Below are 18,440 nucleotides of genomic sequence, written 5' to 3'. Positions count from 1 at the left end.
TTGTATAATATAATATAATATAATATATACTAATATTAATAATATAGTACAAAGTAGTATTAATAATGATATGAATAATATAGTGTGAATTAAAATAAATTATAAAATAAATAACATAACATAAATTGATACAAATAATATAATATAGAAGATTTATATTTTTGCTTAAAAATACAAGTTATTTCAAATTAATGAATTTCTTTGAAGATTCCATTATCTCAATTTCCGTAGCAGAACTTACCACTTGAAAAATCCGCATAAATATAACTTTAATAAATGTAATAATTCATAGGGGTAAAATTCAGAAAATAAGCAGAACGTGGTGAAACTTTATACTTTGATTCGATTGGCTTCCATTTAGTGGTTTCCGATACGGTAGAACGTGTGCTACTTTTCATATTGAAGGAACTTTATATTGGATTAGTGGTTTAATTAAATATGTATGAAATTACGGTTTTACGAAATATATATAAAAATATTTTCTGCTAAATAAATTTTATATTCAAAAGTATTTTTCTAGAAACAGACATTTCATTAATTTATTTGATATTAATTGAAATAATTTATCTTTTGCTCAACTTCTATTCATAAAAAATTTATTAATATACTGCAAAAATTAATTGTCTTCTTAACATTGACCTATTATAGTGTCATATATTTCCTATAATTATTTCTAAATAAAAATAATTATTTTTTAATCTTCTCTTATGACTGCTTTCGTAATTAATTATACTTCGTTTCGTTTTAATGTAATTGTTCTGATGAATTGCATCAATTAATTATCAATTGTATCACTTACGTCAATTATACGTTATCACGTTCAATTTTCGCTGATTATTTAAAGAAATTTAATTTTTGTCTTGGATAATACGAAAATACAAAACATCGATGTCAAATGCAGTGAAGGGAAGGAATGTAGAATTGAAATTACTCGACATTTGACTAAAATCTGCAGTAGAAGTCATGTGTTTGTGACAGCGTTGTGTTGTTTCAGTATTGAAACAGCACCAGAGTTAAATTAAATTCTATTATTCGCTTAAATTCGAAATAAACAATTTCTGTATCTTGTATGTTGACGTATAAACAGTATTTATTAAGCAACATTTATTAATTCATTTTAAAAAGCCACTTAACAATTTATTTAAAAAGATGCGTGTACCATACTCATACTTATAATTGAAAGGTTCAATTCCTTAAAAGAAAGCTATTCTTAATGTAAATTATAAATATAATTTAATTCGAATTCATATAAATTGACCCTTTGCACTCGAAAGGTGAGCTTCAGTCACCATTTCATAAAATTTGGAAGATCGATATTAATTAATGTATCAAATTTAATATAATGTAACAGTGTACGATGTATCGAAATCAAACAATTCTACAATTCTATTATTATACAATTCTTTATTTACTGCTCAAAAAAGTATCGTCAGTTTTTTAGTAGGGAATCTTTGATTTTCTACTTTTCTCTAGCCAAAAAGTCGTCGAGTGCAAAGGGTTAATATTAAGGTAAAAGACATTACACACTTTTTAACCCTTTGCACTCGGCGATCTTTTCGTTACAGGAAAATAGTAATTCGAAAATTTTCCGCCATAAAGTCGACGATATTTCTAAAACGGTAAATAAGAAATCGTATGCAAATTAAGACGTAGAATTATTTTACTTCGATATTCCACGCATTGTTGGGTAATTGTAAATTTGATATATTAGTTAACATTTATCTTTAGAATCTGATTAAATGGCGACTGAGAGGCGCCTCTCGAGTTCAAAGGGCTAATTTTTCAGGTCACTATGTCAATAATTTATTTATTTTTCTTAAATAAAATTTACAAAATTTTTCGTCAACAGATTGTCTACTGTGGTTGTTAGAAGTGTGCAAAGCAAATGGTTACTATACTTATCAAGGTTCTCTCACCACTCCACCATACAGCGAATGTGTTATTTGGATTATTTCCACGGTTATCACGAAAATATCCGCTCGTCAGGTATTTCTATCTAAGCGGTTTCTTAGTATACATAACGCGTTATCTCTTGTGTCTGCTGTAGATAGATGCATTTAGAAACCTTTATGATGCGAAATGGAAGAATATATTGGAAAATAACAGAGAACAGCAACCTCTTCGCAGGAGAAGAATTTTATTCGCTACAAATAATGCTGTAAGATGAGCAAAGGAATTTTTTTATTATTATTTGTTTGCTTATTTTTATGCAAATATCGTCCATATAAAAAGTATAAGGGTCATTTGTATATTTGCTTTAAGAGGATCAATGAAAATATAATTTCTCACATATTATATGATTTATCCCATAATAATAATATTTTAATATATTAAAGAACAGTTTGTGTGAGTGTATATTTTTTAAATAAGGTACAAATTGATTTTGTTATAGAAAAAGTTTTAAATTTTATAAATATGAAATAGGAATGATGAAAGTGAAGATCAAATTTGTAATAGAAAAAATATAATGTTTCCAAAATATGAATAAACATTTGAGTAAAGTACTTGAAGACAAATAATCCGTCCTATAAAATCTATAAAATTATTATAATATATTAAAAACAAGTTTCTATCTGTACATACATTCTCAAATAAATTACATATTTATAATAAAATTTGTAACAAAGGAAATGTGAATTTATTAAATATTAAGTTTGTTAAATCTGAATAAATAATTAAAAATAGATAATGTAGTCTGTAATAACATTTTAATATATTAGAAAACAATCTATACCATTGTACAATTTTAAAGTAAAGCAAAATTTTACAACAGAGATCATTTTAGAAATATAAAGTTTGTAAGATGGAAATAAATGTCTGGAAATATTCAATCTTCGGAGCTTGAAGTTTGAATTTTTCAATTTTAGTTTACTTGTTTCCCAACATGTCACACAAGAATATTCCCTGCAACCATACCACACACGCGATACCCTATTCGCTATGTCGTATCTAAAGCAAAAGTAAACTTTCAGATATGTTTTGAACTAAAGTATCATAACTCCTTACAAGTTTCGATTTACCTTGCAACGATGTCAGAATATACTGGTTTAATTGGTACAGAGATAAGCCTTTAACGATTCACTAGGTTATGTGTCACGTATAAATAAAATACAAAAATTTCTATTTAAAAATTTAATTTTTCTTCGAGGCTTACCAACGACTGGTCAATCTCCAATTAATCTAGACGATAACATAGTACGGAAACGCAGATATACTCCACTTGTTTTAAATGGTCACTGGTTGAACGACGGAGAAGCACGATTATGCAATACGGGTATTACAGGTGATTAACGAAATACGACGATTTTCTTATCCACCGAATCGAATAATTATCACCTGAAATTTTAACAAGAAAACAGATCATCTATAAACGAGAATTTATTTATCTTTAATTTACTTTTTTAAATAAATTTATTCTAATTTATTAATATAAAAATAATTTTTTAATTTATTATAGTAATCCATATATTTCGACTTATCCTTTATAATTTTGTTTTTAATTTTTATCCGAGAGATTGACGAAATTCTTTGATATTAAATTCAATATTATGTAAAATTAACTAGTTCAGTCATATCTTTAATTTATAGACAATAATATTTATAGATAATATAGATAATTTATAGATATTTAATTTAATTTATATTTATATATTGAGGAAAAAATTATCGACATCAATAGTTACTATCTCACTGGTATTATTATAATATTATTAACATTATTTATTACATTATTATTACAGAATTAATGTATTTATTATTGATTATATGTTATTATAGAAGTATTATCTTTTATCATTGAGTATGTTATTGTTATAAAATTAGCATTATTAATTATTTATTATTTACTATATTATTATTGTAGTGTTAATATTATAGTATTACTTATTATTATTATTATTTATTCAGAAGAATTATAATATATAGTATTTTTAAATACTTCAAATTCTCACACACTTTTAAATATTCAGCGAAAGTTTCCTTAGGTGGAAACAGGATCCCATCCACAATTTGTGGTGGACCACTTTCGGACGACGTGTACGAATTTTCAAACGTGCATTTTCACTGGGGCGAAGATAATTGCAAGGGTGCTGAACACACTATCAATGATACTTGGTAAAAAGAAAGACAGGAAATTTCCACATTCGTGTTCTTAATTGCTATATCGTATTCTGTGTTATCAAGGTACTCAATGGAGGGTCACGCGGTACATTGGAATAGAAAATATATAACTATGGAAGAATGTTTCAGACACAAAGATGGTCTATGCTGTTTGGCGTATTTATTTTTAGTACGAATCTTTGATGTTTTGATTATTTTTATGGTTAAGACCTTTTTTCCAATATTTCTTATGAGAAGTACAAATTTTGCATAATTTTGAGAAAGGTACAACCAGCTTGTTGCGATTGCATTAATCCACAATTGGAAAGGATAACGGAATACTTGAAGCATATTCCAGATCCAGATATGGAAACGAAAATACCAGCTAGTAAGTAGCTTCAATATTGTTGTAATAATAAGCAGAAGATATTCTAGATAATTAGAATAATTAAGGAATTGTGTGTCATATTATTTGAAATATAATTAACAAAATTAATAAATATAATATACAATGATTTATACAATAATATCATAAAATATATTTAACAATTACGAAATTATTGAAAATAGATAAATAAATAAAATTTAACAGATTATGATTATTTGATAATTACACACTTTCAGTAACCAGAAAAAATAAAAGGATCTAAAATAAATCAATATTAAATCAAATGAATGGATGCATTATTTACACTAATTATTATAAAGGATAATGTTATTTTTAAATATTTCTAAATGACGTTTTCATTTTCTGATTATTAATTTGTTGTACACATCATTACATATAATAAATTGTAATTTTTATGTTTATTTCAGATTGTTTATCGTGGATGCGTTGGGCGACGTATTGTACGAGATACTATACTTACGCAGGATCATACAATGCAGGTGAATATCCAGAATGCATGACTTGGATAGTATTCCCCGTGGTAATACCCATACGACCCAGTGAAGTAAGTTGCAATAACACTATTATTACAGAAACTAATACTAATTAATACTCGTCCACAGCTGAACGAATTTCGAAAACTGAGAGACAGGTCTGGACAGTACATAAAATCAAATTGGCGGGAAATACAGTTACTCAAATGTAGACAAATATATCTGGCAGTCTCATAAATTCATATCCACCGTAAAATATTTTCCAGTCACGTTTTGTCAATTTTATTGTAACGCATGTTTGGTCAAATATACAGCAATTTATTTAATAACATTTCTAATTCTTGCATGCATTATGCATTACATTAATACTATATTTATATATAAAATAAATATCAATATAATATAATATAATTATACATTATACAGTAATATATATTTTGTTATTTATTATTCCAGTATTAACCCTAATCAAATACCATGTTGTAAATAATGTCTTCGTACGTACACATGAATACTACTACACATAATTATACACATAATTTTCACGTTTGATACAATTCATACTACACACAAATATTCAATGCATCATCGATGGTACTCTAATTACAGATCGAGAGTCATTGGTTTAGCACAAATACAAAGATTAACAGTTTCTGTATTTCGAGGGTAGCTTTCGAAGAAGTTAGGAGTGGTCAAAGGCCATTCACGCGAAGGCCTTTCTATGGCAAGGACCTTTGCCAAAGGTATCTTGATAGATGCGATGGTGATTTATAATCTGGACCTGAAAGGCTATGGTCAGGAAATGCAATTGCATTTGTCGACCTCATGACTGTCGCACATTGGGGTTCAAGACTCGACAGACACGATTCACAGCTGAAGTGTCAACTATGATACATGCTATCTTAACAACCAATATCACTAAATAACTTGAAAAAATAAATCTAACATTCGATAATCATCACAGTATCGCAAATTAATTACAAATGGATCCTTAATTAACTACAAAAATAATTAGGTCCTATTTAATACCAAAAAATTACCATAAATCTCACAATTTTATATAACACAGAGTCTGATTGTTCACTCATATCTACAAACATACTATCCATGGGGTTCATTCAAATTATTAAACGACTCTATGGACCCGAATATACCAACCAATGTTTCTCCCAATAATTTATAAATACGAATAAAGAAAATTTCTCCATAAAGACGAACATTTTTGGGGTGTATAGATGATTCGCTGACTACATGACTTAAATTCCTTTGCAAATGCGTATTACCCGATTTTGTTTGCCTATTTCGAGAACTATTACTCCGTATAGACACCTGAGACGGGTCGCCCAGCATAGTATAACTCATCTCTGAAGCCATGCCAGGTGTGTCCTCGTACTCCTTCACGAAGTAGGCTTTCATCGCGAACTCGTTCTCGATTTCAAACCGATTGAAAAACGCGCATAATAAATTATACACCACTTCGTATTTATCATACTGCACAGCCCTGTACCAAGTAGGTTTCAGACTTTCCTTATACAGTTCAACGAAACGCGAAAACAGGTTGTTTCTCTTCTCGGAGTCCTTAATTTTCAACAAACCGTCTCGAATTTCGTCCAACAGCATGCTCCAACGACGTTCCGTTTGATTGGTCACGGTGAAATAAAGCTTATGTAGCTCTATCAAGATGTTTGGACTGTAATGACACATTGGATTCTTCGCGATGAAGAGATCTGGCTCCAAGAACAGGCTACTGTACGGAGGATTCGGATGCTTAACAGTGCTAAACCTTTCGATGATATCGTCGATTATCTGTCGAATCGCGGTGTTCCTGATGCAACGGTTCAAATACTCATCCACCATTTGCTCCTGATTAGGCTTCCCTGTCTGAGCGGTCGAGGGTGCAGCGCAACCCCAGAATCGGAACACCAGGGGCGAGGAGCACAGCACAGGGCTAGTGACGAGTTTCCAAAATTCTGTGGACATGTGCGGATTTCGAGGTCGATACCATATCTTCAGCTTCGAGATCTGCCCCGGGAGAATCACTCCTTTCGTCTTGTTAAAGAAAAAGGGACTGATCCGCCTGCTGACAGGAGTCACTTGGGATGGAAAGGTTGTTTGCCTCCATTGGTAAATGATCACGCGATTTCCTTTATTCTCGAACACGATCTCCTTCTCTGCTCTCTCGTTAACCTTACCAGAGAAAACCAAACTCCATACAATAGGATCCGACTTGGCTTCTACGTTCCTCGAAGCAGGTCTCTGCCAAACTATTTCGAGGTCTTGAATCTTCAGCACGATCGACTGCTCTGGGTAGCATTCGCAACAGGATTTGTATTTTATTTTCCCTTCTCCTCCCTCCTCCTCTCCTATCTCCTCATCTGCGTCTGAAATTGTTATCGGAGGAATCCTTGGTTGCACTTCTCTCTTCGGTGGGACGTAGTTCTTGATCACCAGGTCCTCCATGTCTGGCTCCTTTGCCACGAGAGTCGTTATTTCTTTCCTCAATTCCTGCCTCCTGCTCGTCAAATACCCGCTACGTTTCCACAGTGGTTCCTTTGATCTCAAGCCAACCAGATGCTTCTCTTTTTCTATCAGATCAGGCAGACCGACGTAAGTCAATTCCGGGATTACGTTTAGTTCTTTCTTGCTCGGCGTGAATGAGATGTCTGGCAAGCAGGGATCACCGCGATTGGGTAGCTTCTGCGGGGTTCTCCAGAACTCTGGTCCACCTCGATACTTGTCAGGGAGGACAGGCACAGGCACTGATGCATAGTCTATCAGATTCCTCATCTCGACCAACGGTCGCACCTTCTCGCAGGAGTTCATCACTTGGTCAGCTGGTTGGCGACCCGTCATCGACTCGATACGACGGTATTGGGCCTTTCGTATGTCCAACCACCTCTGCCAATTCTCCAGACGGCGGTCTTTAGGGTGGTACGCGCTAGGGTGCACGAGTCCATCGCGCACTGACACGGTCGTCGTGAATTGCCTCACCCATTTCTTCGGCTCATCCGATTTACCAATTTTTCTGGCGTAGTCCATGTATCTAGAAGAATTATTCGGAGCGTGAGTATCATGGGATTTTGTCCTTTCTCGAATCACCTGAACTTGGTATAGAGGTAGAGGCTGTTTCGATGGTAGAGGAATCGAAGTCCAGTCATTTAGGCCCAACTTCATCTAAATTAGAAATGAACTCGACAGGTAAGCGAGATTTAATGTATTCTACGTGAATTAATCTTGAACAGGAGACTTATCCAGTTTGCTGTGGTTCGTTCGATCAATCGTTTACGTTCACCATGTACTTGCATAGAACAGATTGCAGCCAACGAACAAAATGCTTTGCATATTCAAACCTTACTAGAAACCGACGGTACCTTGGGGTCTCCCATTGATCTGGACATTGCTCGTATGAATGTCATTGAACTGGATCCGTTGAAATGGATTGGCATGGATGTGCCACCGAGGAAACTGAAAGTGACCAACACAGGTTTCACAGGTATCGATCTGTTGGGAATATTGATAATAATTTATTGCTCATATGGTTCATATGGCATTGGTGTTAATTGTATTTTATCGTAGTAATTGTTAGCGCAAAATGGCAGGACGAGCGTCCATGTCTTACTGGAGGACCATTTCAAGGGAGATATATATTTGGACAAATTCATTTCCATTGGGGAAAGAACGAAATGAATGGCAGTGATCATACTATTGATGGTGCAAGGTTTAAACGTATTTTAAGTTGTCATAACGTGTTTTACATTTTTAACTTGTCTTGTTAATTTGTTATTATTTTTTCTTACTTTATGTATATAATATATTACAATAATATGAACGAATATTAAAATAATTGAAGTTAAAGAATTAACTCGGATTAAAGAATTGGTGAATTGACAACAAGAGTTTGAGAAGATATTTAGAAATTTTATCTATATTTTATTTATACATTTATAAATTCTCCTCTTCTAATTGAAAATTTACATTTAATTTTTAAAAAACTAATATAAATTTGTTTGGTATACCAAAAATGTTATTTAGAATGATAAATGAATTTTCAAAAACAGAAATAATAATAGTTTTATTAGTTTAAAAGTTAGATAATAGTTTAATAGTTTTATTTACTTTAAACCAAAATTATTTATTCTTTGCATAATTTTCAATGCAATTTAATTTTTTATTGGGAGTTACTTAAATTTGTTAATAATATATCGAAAAATATGCAAGTGGGTTTATCCTTTCAATAATCAATAATATAATTTATTACATCAATTTTTATAAATAATATTTATTTGTTAGACCACCCTATGCATTTTTTACGAATATTTTCCGTTTCTAATGAAATGTATAAAAATCAAAAAAATTTAATTTGAAAATCTAAGAAACAAACTGAATTTTATAGTAAATTTTTCCCATAAATCTTCATTCAAGCACGTAAATAAATTCACTTGGAAAAGTCGCAATAAATATTTTGTTTATACTGTGATGACACGATATTTTATAATACCAATTTAAGAAATTATACCGCTTAATTTATTTCAAAAGATCCATTGATACATAATAATTTTAATCGAAATACGGGAAATATATTAATATTTTCGAAATTTTATTCAAAGTATGCCTATGGAAATCCATGTCGTGCATTTCAAGGAGGAATATGAAACGTTAGAATCGGCACTTAAGCGACCTAACGGTGTAATCGTATTGGTGTATTTTTGTAAGGTGATACATTCAAATGATTACATTAAATAAAACATAAAAATGTGTAATACGTAATCAACGAAGCATCACGATTCTCAGTTACAGAATGAATCGAATCCATTCATGGAAGAAATCGTGAAAAACTTGCCCACAATTCGTACAGCGCATTCGTCAATTCGCATAAACCCTTTCAAACTAACGGACCTCCTGCCAGCATTCTCAGCAGACTATTTCCTATACTGGGGAGCCATAACAACAACGCAAAATGTGCACAGTATTCTCTGGATAATCTGCAGAGAACCAATTGGAATTAGCATTATGCAAGTAAATCGATATTAATATTTTACAATTCTTAATTCTTGAAATTTTTATTTCGAATTATCTTTATTCGCAAATTTTTAGAAACATGTTTATTCTTAAAATTTGTTTTCCTCGTAATAATATATAATAATTAGAAATTGTGGATTTAATAAAGTATTAAATTTATCAATAGGTTAAGCATGAACTTATTATAGAAAAAGAGTGGTATTATCCTGTGAGATAACCAATGTTACCATATGTTGTAATCTGTTATTTTAATTTACCATAAATTTCAGTAAGAGGAGAGTTCAGAATGAGGAATGTAAAATATAGTAGATTCAACCATCAGATCTTGTCTAATACCGTTTTACCAATTTTAATATATCGTATTTTCCAAGCTTGCAGAGTTTCGCACTATGAAAGACGAAAAAGGTGTGCCTATTTTAACCAATATACGTCCACTGAAAGGGAAACATCAAAGAAGCGTTTTCCACGTTTGTCCATCGGGATCGACATACGCCTCACTTTTACCAATTCCACGTGACACCCAATCGATTCACACAGTAAAAAGCACTGACTCTAATGAAACGCAGTGATTCCCTTGTACCATTTATCGTTAAAAACTGCTACAGTAAAATCGTGTGTAAGTAACGTTAACTTGAATAATACTTAGTACGCAATGATATATTATTGTTATAATAAATTCGAATATTACGTGATTTAAAACGATGCAACGATACAGAACACAAGCAACAGCAAAGTTACTTTCTACGTCTTCTACGTCTCTTGCTTCTTTCCTTCTTCAGATCGCAGTCAGGATACAAGAGAGAACAGTCAGCGCCACCCAGGCCGAGAATAGAAGCTTTTACAGAATCCAACATTGCCGACCACGGAGATTTCTTTAACATCCTGCCAGATACCCAACTCATTCCTAAACTGGAAAGATTGATTCCGTACTTATCCATACTTATATTCACATATAACCTTATTATCTCTAGATATTTAAAATAATTTTTCAAAATATTACGTATAATTTCAAACATTTCTCCATATATTTCTTTACACAGTGTTACGTGAAGTAATTTTAATTAATTAATTATTATTTTTATCAGCTTCCAGTCACTCCACAACAGCTTTTACTAATTTTTATTACTTATTTGTATGACTTACTGAACGTGATTTTATTTACTGAAGCTTTCAAAGAATTTATTGATCAAAATTTTGCACTGAATATTAATTTAGCAGTTTAAAATATTAGTGAAAATTAGGAGTGTTTTTGTATCTTACCTCCAAACAGGTACCCAAATTTTACGTGCATCTTTAATCTGTGTAGAGCGTTGATTATTTTCGCAAAGGACTCTGCGAATACAGTTACCGGAATCCATGTCAGCGACAAGAGCGGCCTCTATACTTCTTAGGACACTGTAAGACAACTCGTTCAAATCTTCGTGGCTAGCATATGATAAAGGTAATCCATCGGTATTTCTCTTCACGCGTCTAACCGTAGTCACTGTCGCCATGGTGGTATTCATGTTGGTCTAGATCAAATGAAATATTAAAAATATGAAAAATTAACAATGGGTAACATAATTCGTTATATTTAAAATGTAAATGTTTACCGTGGCATTCATTAGCAATTGTATAATGAATAACCCAAAGGCTAGAAACGCCAGAGCAGTGAGAGCAATCTCAAAGAAGTCCTTTATCGATAGATCATTTCCCTTTCCTTTGTAGGAAGGTTTATAGTAATCTTCTTCCTGATCATGATAGATAGGGGCAGTGTAGTAGTGTTCCTCGTGTACAGCGGGAAAGGTTTCAGTATGATGGACATAATGCTCACCGCCGTGACCGTAAGCAGGGACGTAGGCAGGACCATAATAAATATTGTGTCCCGAAGAGGATGAAAGCATGTGATCTGTCAAAGGTAGAATTTTAAAAAATTCAATGATAGTTGCTATTAAATATAATCATAAATCTTTTGGATCATCCATGTAACTTAATTATCACTACTGTTTTGGCATTGTAGAGAGGTTAGGATTCGTTACCCTCGTCTTCGTTATGTTCTCCATAGAGACCTACTTTACCGGAAGGTAAAGGGGCTTGCATCGCGTAGCCAGTAACCTCACCATCGAATTCATCGAAATTTTCGTTGTGAACACCGAGCTTCTTTTTCATTTTCTTTTGTGGGATATAATGTCGATACACGTCGTCCAAGGTTGTCCTTCTATGTAAAAATATACACTTTCGACTTATAATTTTACTCAAGGAGGATGTTAGAAAAGGGCCATTTTTAACATCCCTTGGAAATGAAAAGTTTCTTCAGGTTTACTAAGAGCATCTTCCAAGGAATAAAAATTCACTTTGTTGAGAAACGATGGAAAAATTGTCAAGTTGTCAAATTTGTTCAAAATTGATTTTATCACCAACGAAATTTGAAATGAAAAAATTTTATTCTTTATTTTTGATTTGTTTCTTCATGTAGAATTACCTCCTTTCCGGTTATACTACCATTTCTGGGACACCCTATATTTAGTCAGTCTAATTTTCAAATATTTTGACTTTAATTCTAATTTTCATATATTCACGACTTTTCCATCATTTCTCGACAAAGTAATAAAAGAACTTTTTGTTCCTTATAAGATGCCCTTGGAAGTCCTGATGGAATTTTTCATTTCCAGGCGATGCCAAAAATGGCCTTTCTTTAACATTCTTTAAAATGGTCCTGAATTCCCAAAGGCTATCATGGACGAAATTCCAAATATTTTTGGCGTGAGAAAATTTTGAAAAATTTAACCACTGGCAGTACTAATTCAATAGGTATTTATTAACACCGTCTGTAACACTATTTGTATATAAATTTTCCTATATGCTTTACTATAAAAATAGCAAGAAAAATAAAATTAAGGTCATATTTATGACAGCTTTTCACGAATTAATAATTTAAATTTTTGTGTAAATTCTATGCATAAGTAATTGGAAAAGAGTTTCCTCGTTGATTTAGAATTAGTGATTACTTTTAGTAATATTTACCTTTGTAGCCAGTTTTTGTATTTTGAACTACCTTCGTCCGCCAACAATTTGTCGTGAACAGTGACATTATCGTTGTCCATTAAATCATACGTATCACCCTGTTCTGTCATATCGAGTCTTCTTTTAGTTCTAGGTGACTTCATTACTTTTACTATTTCCTCAGCCATGTAACCGTGACACAAGTATTCATTCATCTTTTTCCTAGCATGATATATCATTAAACGTAAATTTTACATGTTATTAATATTCGATAAACTAATACATTTGTCGATCACTTTGAAACTAAGTATTTACATTATAAATTTACTTTATAAATATGGCTATAATACTTTACAGTATTTAGAAGTGGTTAATTAAAGAAGTAATTATATGTTATTCTAAATGAACTCATTGATATGTAGAATAATTCACATATAAATACATTTAATACATAATGAAAAGTATTCATATCATCAATTATAATTAAAAATCTTAATATTATTAATAATAATAAAAAATATTTAATAACTGTAACTAAAGATATTACTATTTTTAACTACAATTAAAAATTCTAATATTATCAGCAATCACTGCGGATATTAATCAAACAATTATTTATTTTAAAACTAACTTATGAACTTTAATTAAAGATATTAATACTATTAACTACAATTATGAATACTGATATTATTAATTAATAATTGCGAATATTAACCAAACAAAATAAAAATTGTTTCAATAAAACTAACTTATGATCCATAATTAAATATATTAATATCATTAATTATATTTGAAAATACTAATATTGTCAACTGATCACAGAAAATACTAACTAAACAAAATAATTATCATTTCAACGAAACTAACTTACGAACAATTATCACAGATATTAATATTATTAACAATAATTTAAAAAAATTATATATATAAACAAAGTACACTAACACAAAGCATTTCTTATCGTCCACAGACTTACCTGTGATATTCCATTTCACTTAGCGCTTTGTAAATGGATCCATCTACCACTTCACTCTCAGAATCTTTCGTTGTGTTATCGCTTACTTGTTGATCCGCAAACAAAAAGGTCCCCGGTAAAAGATCCACTGAAAGTATGTCGTCCTCGTCGATACAAAACTCATTACCATCATCGAAACATTGTTCCACGGAATTTACATAAGTGCTCGGAAAAATCCAGACGAAGATCACGATAAATCGAACACCCCTGAACGGACACATTTATGATAACATTCACGAGTATCTGTGCAAACAGAATATCGTCGCGTTTTACAATGGTACAGGGAAGACTGACAAAACGGAAACACGCTCCTGAAAACACGTTCAACTGCTAGAAATAATTGCTTTAACCGTATGTTTGTTTAAAGAGCGTTGACAAACTTCCCTAATCGGAATAACAGTTAGTTTTTAATGAGACTTGCTCCGATTTTCCAGATATTACGCTCATGAATAGTTTAGGCTTCGTAATGTTTAATATTCCAACGAAAAATTATACATGGAGTGAGATAAATTAAATTTTAGAAATTATTTTCTTCTTCTCTTCTAGCTTAATGTAAGCACGAAGTTCACTTTTCCTTCAAATCAAATAACGATTCAATTTTCCTTCAAATTAAATGAGGATTCAATTTTCCTTCGAATCAAATCAAATCAAATAAAAATCAGGAGACCAATAATTTTATGTGACACAAGTTCTTTTAGAAGAATATGGCTGGTTAATTAACACTCGAAAGTGATAATGATAAATTCCCAAAAATTTTTATAATGGTCGAAAGAGGTATAGGAACCTAATCACAGGATGTAAAAGCAATCCTATCGATGCAATAGCAACTTTTATTACAATATGGAACTAAAAATCTCGGTATATGATCTATATATGTGAATTTTGTATTAAAATGAACGGAAATTATTTCATAGGTCTCCAAATATGAAAATGTACACTTACATTTGCATCTGCATATGTATCAATTTTTATCGATATTAATAATAATTGCATTGATAACCCTAAACTAACATATTTCTAAACTAATGTTTTTCTAACCTAACCAATATCTCATGTTCAATCTATTGCATAAAAATTTCACGTAAATAAAATAAAAATTAAAAAAGAATTGTCTACAGTAAAATAATAAAAATTGGAAAAGATGGAGGAGATTCTTTCTGTATTTTATATTGATTAGACTTTTTTGAGTTTTGTCTATGAATACTACAAGCCCTTAGCATCTCGTACCCTTTTCCTTGTCACCCCGTATGTACATTTGGGCACATGTCTAATCCCACATCGGTCGATGACACTACCAGCCGATTTACACGTAATCCGACACCTATGATTAAATACGTTTATTAAAAACCACTTACACCGCTCTTATGAATGTTTTAGGAGCGGAGGGTTTGTCGGGATGGCTCGGATGGGTCGGCGAGATGAGGTAATGGGGGCTTTGTTCCCCTGGGAACTCGCTCACCTGTCTAATATCTCGCGAGAGTGGCTATATCTGTGTCCATAGCAATAGCGACCAGTTATACATGGAGGTTACTGAAAATTAATCGGCCAGTTTTAAAAGAAACCATTTCCTTGTCTCCGATCTACAACGATCTTCAGAGTTCAGGCTAAACAGATCATCTTTGTCATGAGACATCTTCACTTTTAACTAATCTCAAACCTCGCGAGATGAAATCTTAGGTAGACACGAATCAAAAATATTTGGAGTAACACAGTTTTACGAAATGTTTTGTATCTTTCAGAATCGCTAATTTAGGTTAGGTTTCGGTTATCACCGGTAACTAACCTCAAATTCCAAAAGTAGAATCTTAGGTGAAAACGAATCTATAAATATTTCGAGTAACGAAATTTAATGAAATGTATTATATCTTCCAGAATCGTTGGTTTAGGTTAGGTTTGGATTGTCAGTGGTAACTAACCTCAAATTTCGTAAGGTAGAATCTTAAGCGAAAGTAAATCTAAAAATATTTCGAGTGACAAAGTTTTCCAAAATTTATTATATCTTCTAAAATCTCTGATAAAGGTTAGGTTTGGGTTATCATTAATAGCTAACCTCAAATGTATTGGATAGAATCTTAGATAGTAACGAATCTAAAAATGTCTAGAGTAACAAACTTTGACGAAATTTATTAAATTTTGTAGAATCGCTGGTTTAGGTTAGGTTTGGGTTGTCACTGGCAACTAACTTCAAATCTTGTGAGGTAGAACCTTAGGTAAAAATGATTCTACAAATATTTCGAACGACAAAGTTTGACAAAATCTATTAAATTTTCCAAAATTACTGGTTCAGGTTTAATTTGGATTGTCACTGGTAACTAACCTCAAATTTCATGAGGTAGGATCTTAGTTAATAACGAATCTAAAAATATTTCCAATAACAAGGGCTTATGAAATGTATTATATCTTCCGAAATCTTTGGTTTAGGTTAGGTTAGGTCTTCTATAACCTTAGTTAATAACGAATCTAAAAATATTGTTAGTAACTAAAGCTTATGAAATGTATTATATCTTCCGAAATTTCTGGTTTACATTAGATTGGGTTATCATTGACAACTAACTTCAAATTTCTTAAAACAGAATCTTATGTAGAAACGAATCTGCGGGTATTCCGTCGAGTAAGAAAGTCTAACGAAATGTATTATATCTTCCAGAATCGCTGGTTTGCAGCCAGGGTGTGGCATCGATAAACTCTCCGTGTGTGAAAGCGTTCCACGGCAATTTGTACGGGCGTTAGTACACCCTCCTTTTCTCAGGTGTTTGATTGATCGTTTCAATTACGTGGCACAGCGTGCATCAAACGCAAAAGTAAAGTCCGTATCGGTAGGGCGATCGTCCATTCGGCTGTTTCACCGAGCTTTTGCACAAATGATGTAACAGTTTCGTTCGGGAAATCTGTCGACCGAGTGATTCAACCACTCCTGGTACAATTTGGACGATAATGGCTGGTTCAGACGGTGCGATTTTCCAACCAATTCGGCCATTTTGATGAGTCAGTAATGACCGAGTAAAGTACTCATACGATTTTCATTTCATTTTCATTGAAAATTAAATTCCTTAGTATATACTTTCCTTGTCAGACTATTAACCCTTTGCATTCGGCGATTTTTTCGTTACAGGAACATAATAATTCGAAGACCTCCTGCCATAAGGTCGACGATATTTCTAAAACGGTAAATAAGAAACTGTATGCAAATTAAGACGTAGAATTATTTTATTTTAGATCGAATAATTATTTTATTTTATTTCGATATTCCCCGCATTATTGGGTAATTGTAAATTTGATATGTTAATTAACATCCATCTTTAGAATCTGATTAAATGGCGACTGATTATGAGAGGAGCCTCTCGAGTGCAAACGGTTAAATGTCAAAATATGACAGATTTGGATTATTACTGATTAGATAATTTTTCCAAAAATTTTTGTATACCTACTTTCCTCGTTTGTTTTTCAAATGTAGAACTCTGTGAAAATTCTCTATTCTTTATTATTAAATTTGCTAATTTTTCCGAAATTATTTTTCTCTTCTCGAAGATTGCATAATGTCTTATTATTGTATAATGTTTGAGTGATCAGCCTTGAATTATATATTTATAATAATTATTAAGGTGGAATCACGAAAATAGTAGTATATATGTAGATATATTTTCAGTTTCGACGAAGGTCGAAATTAGTTTTGCCAATGTAAGATTGATATTTTTAGGTATTGCGAAATGAAAAATTTTGAGATGGGTAATTTTGGTGGTTTCAGTGTTAATCGATGCACGAAACGAGAGAAACGCGAGTTCTGTCGCGACGACGCAAATTGTTGGCAGGACCCTCTTAAAGATAGACGACAATCATTTTCCCAAATATTTTGAAAGGCGTTTTAAGGGTCCGTAATGGTTTCTCGGAAGAGATGCTCGTCCGCGAAATTCCGTGTGCGCCGACCATGTCGTTACTTCCTCCTTTCACACCTAACGAAAAGACGATGCACGGCATTTCGTTTCATGTAACCGGGACTCAATATTTGTTCTCGTCACTTGCACGCTTAAATTTCTTAAGAATGCTCGTAAACCACGCATAAAGAGTACCATATTTTCCTTTTCTTTTTTTATTCTCTTTTTTACGAACGCGTAACTGTGATCTTTATCGATCGTTTAAGTAATTTTGAACACTGGTACTGTCATAATTGCATTTTATTCAAATTTCTTTTGGGTGGATGCATCAGTCATTCTTGACTCTTTTTGGTACACCCAAGTTTGAGTATAGCTATTATTTTGAGAATAATTATACTTTATGGGGTAAAATCATAATTTACATATAAGAAAATTCGATTTAATTTTTAATATATGTTAATATCAATTGGAGATAAGTTGTGATGATTCTGTAGCTATAATAATTAATATATCTAATGAATTTATTTACATATATGAATTATAGGTTTAAATATTTTGCTATGAAATGTTTA

At 31.8% G+C, this 18,440-nt stretch overlaps 4 protein-coding genes across 4 annotated transcripts in view; 2 read left to right on the top strand and 2 right to left on the bottom strand.

The window, feature by feature from the left end:
• Positions 1-5,217, top strand: part of LOC108551024 (carbonic anhydrase 2) — a 7,079-nt gene extending 1,862 nt beyond the window's left edge. The window contains exons 6-11 of the mRNA XM_017905016.1: positions 3,149-3,283; positions 3,969-4,113; positions 4,183-4,288; positions 4,384-4,486; positions 4,915-5,051; positions 5,110-5,217. Coding sequence (XP_017760505.1) covers positions 3,149-3,283; positions 3,969-4,113; positions 4,183-4,288; positions 4,384-4,486; positions 4,915-5,051; positions 5,110-5,217 — 734 coding nt within the window. The remainder of the gene's footprint in view (positions 1-3,148; positions 3,284-3,968; positions 4,114-4,182; positions 4,289-4,383; positions 4,487-4,914; positions 5,052-5,109) is intronic.
• Positions 5,218-6,081: 864 nt separating this feature from the next.
• LOC108551023 (MYCBP-associated protein) lies at positions 6,082-8,154 on the bottom strand. The gene has a single exon (XM_017905014.1). The coding sequence runs from the start codon at positions 8,152-8,154 to the stop codon at positions 6,082-6,084; it is 2,073 nt and encodes a 690-aa protein (XP_017760503.1).
• An 11-nt stretch (positions 8,155-8,165) lies between these two features.
• LOC108551022 (carbonic anhydrase 1) lies at positions 8,166-10,568 on the top strand. The gene is made up of 6 exons (XM_017905013.1): positions 8,166-8,178; positions 8,288-8,473; positions 8,557-8,698; positions 9,588-9,693; positions 9,772-9,996; positions 10,371-10,568. Exons 1-6 carry the CDS (start codon positions 8,166-8,168, stop codon positions 10,566-10,568), a joined length of 870 nt encoding a protein of 289 aa, XP_017760502.1.
• A 165-nt stretch (positions 10,569-10,733) lies between these two features.
• Positions 10,734-14,136, bottom strand: LOC108551028 (uncharacterized). The gene is made up of 6 exons (XM_017905020.1): positions 13,958-14,136; positions 13,003-13,203; positions 12,018-12,196; positions 11,592-11,887; positions 11,260-11,510; positions 10,734-10,908 (listed from the first exon to the last, which is right to left on the bottom strand). Exons 1-6 carry the CDS (start codon positions 13,969-13,971, stop codon positions 10,734-10,736), a joined length of 1,116 nt encoding a protein of 371 aa, XP_017760509.1. The 5' UTR covers positions 13,972-14,136.
• Between the last annotated feature and the right edge of the window lie 4,304 nt (positions 14,137-18,440).

This window comes from Eufriesea mexicana, unplaced genomic scaffold, assembly GCF_001483705.2.
Source record: "Eufriesea mexicana isolate 0111107269 unplaced genomic scaffold, ASM148370v2 scaffold3617, whole genome shotgun sequence".
Lineage (NCBI taxonomy): Eukaryota > Metazoa > Arthropoda > Insecta > Hymenoptera > Apidae > Eufriesea > Eufriesea mexicana.
The sequence above is the reverse complement of the archived record's forward strand: the minus strand, read 5'-3'. Positions and strand labels throughout refer to the sequence as shown.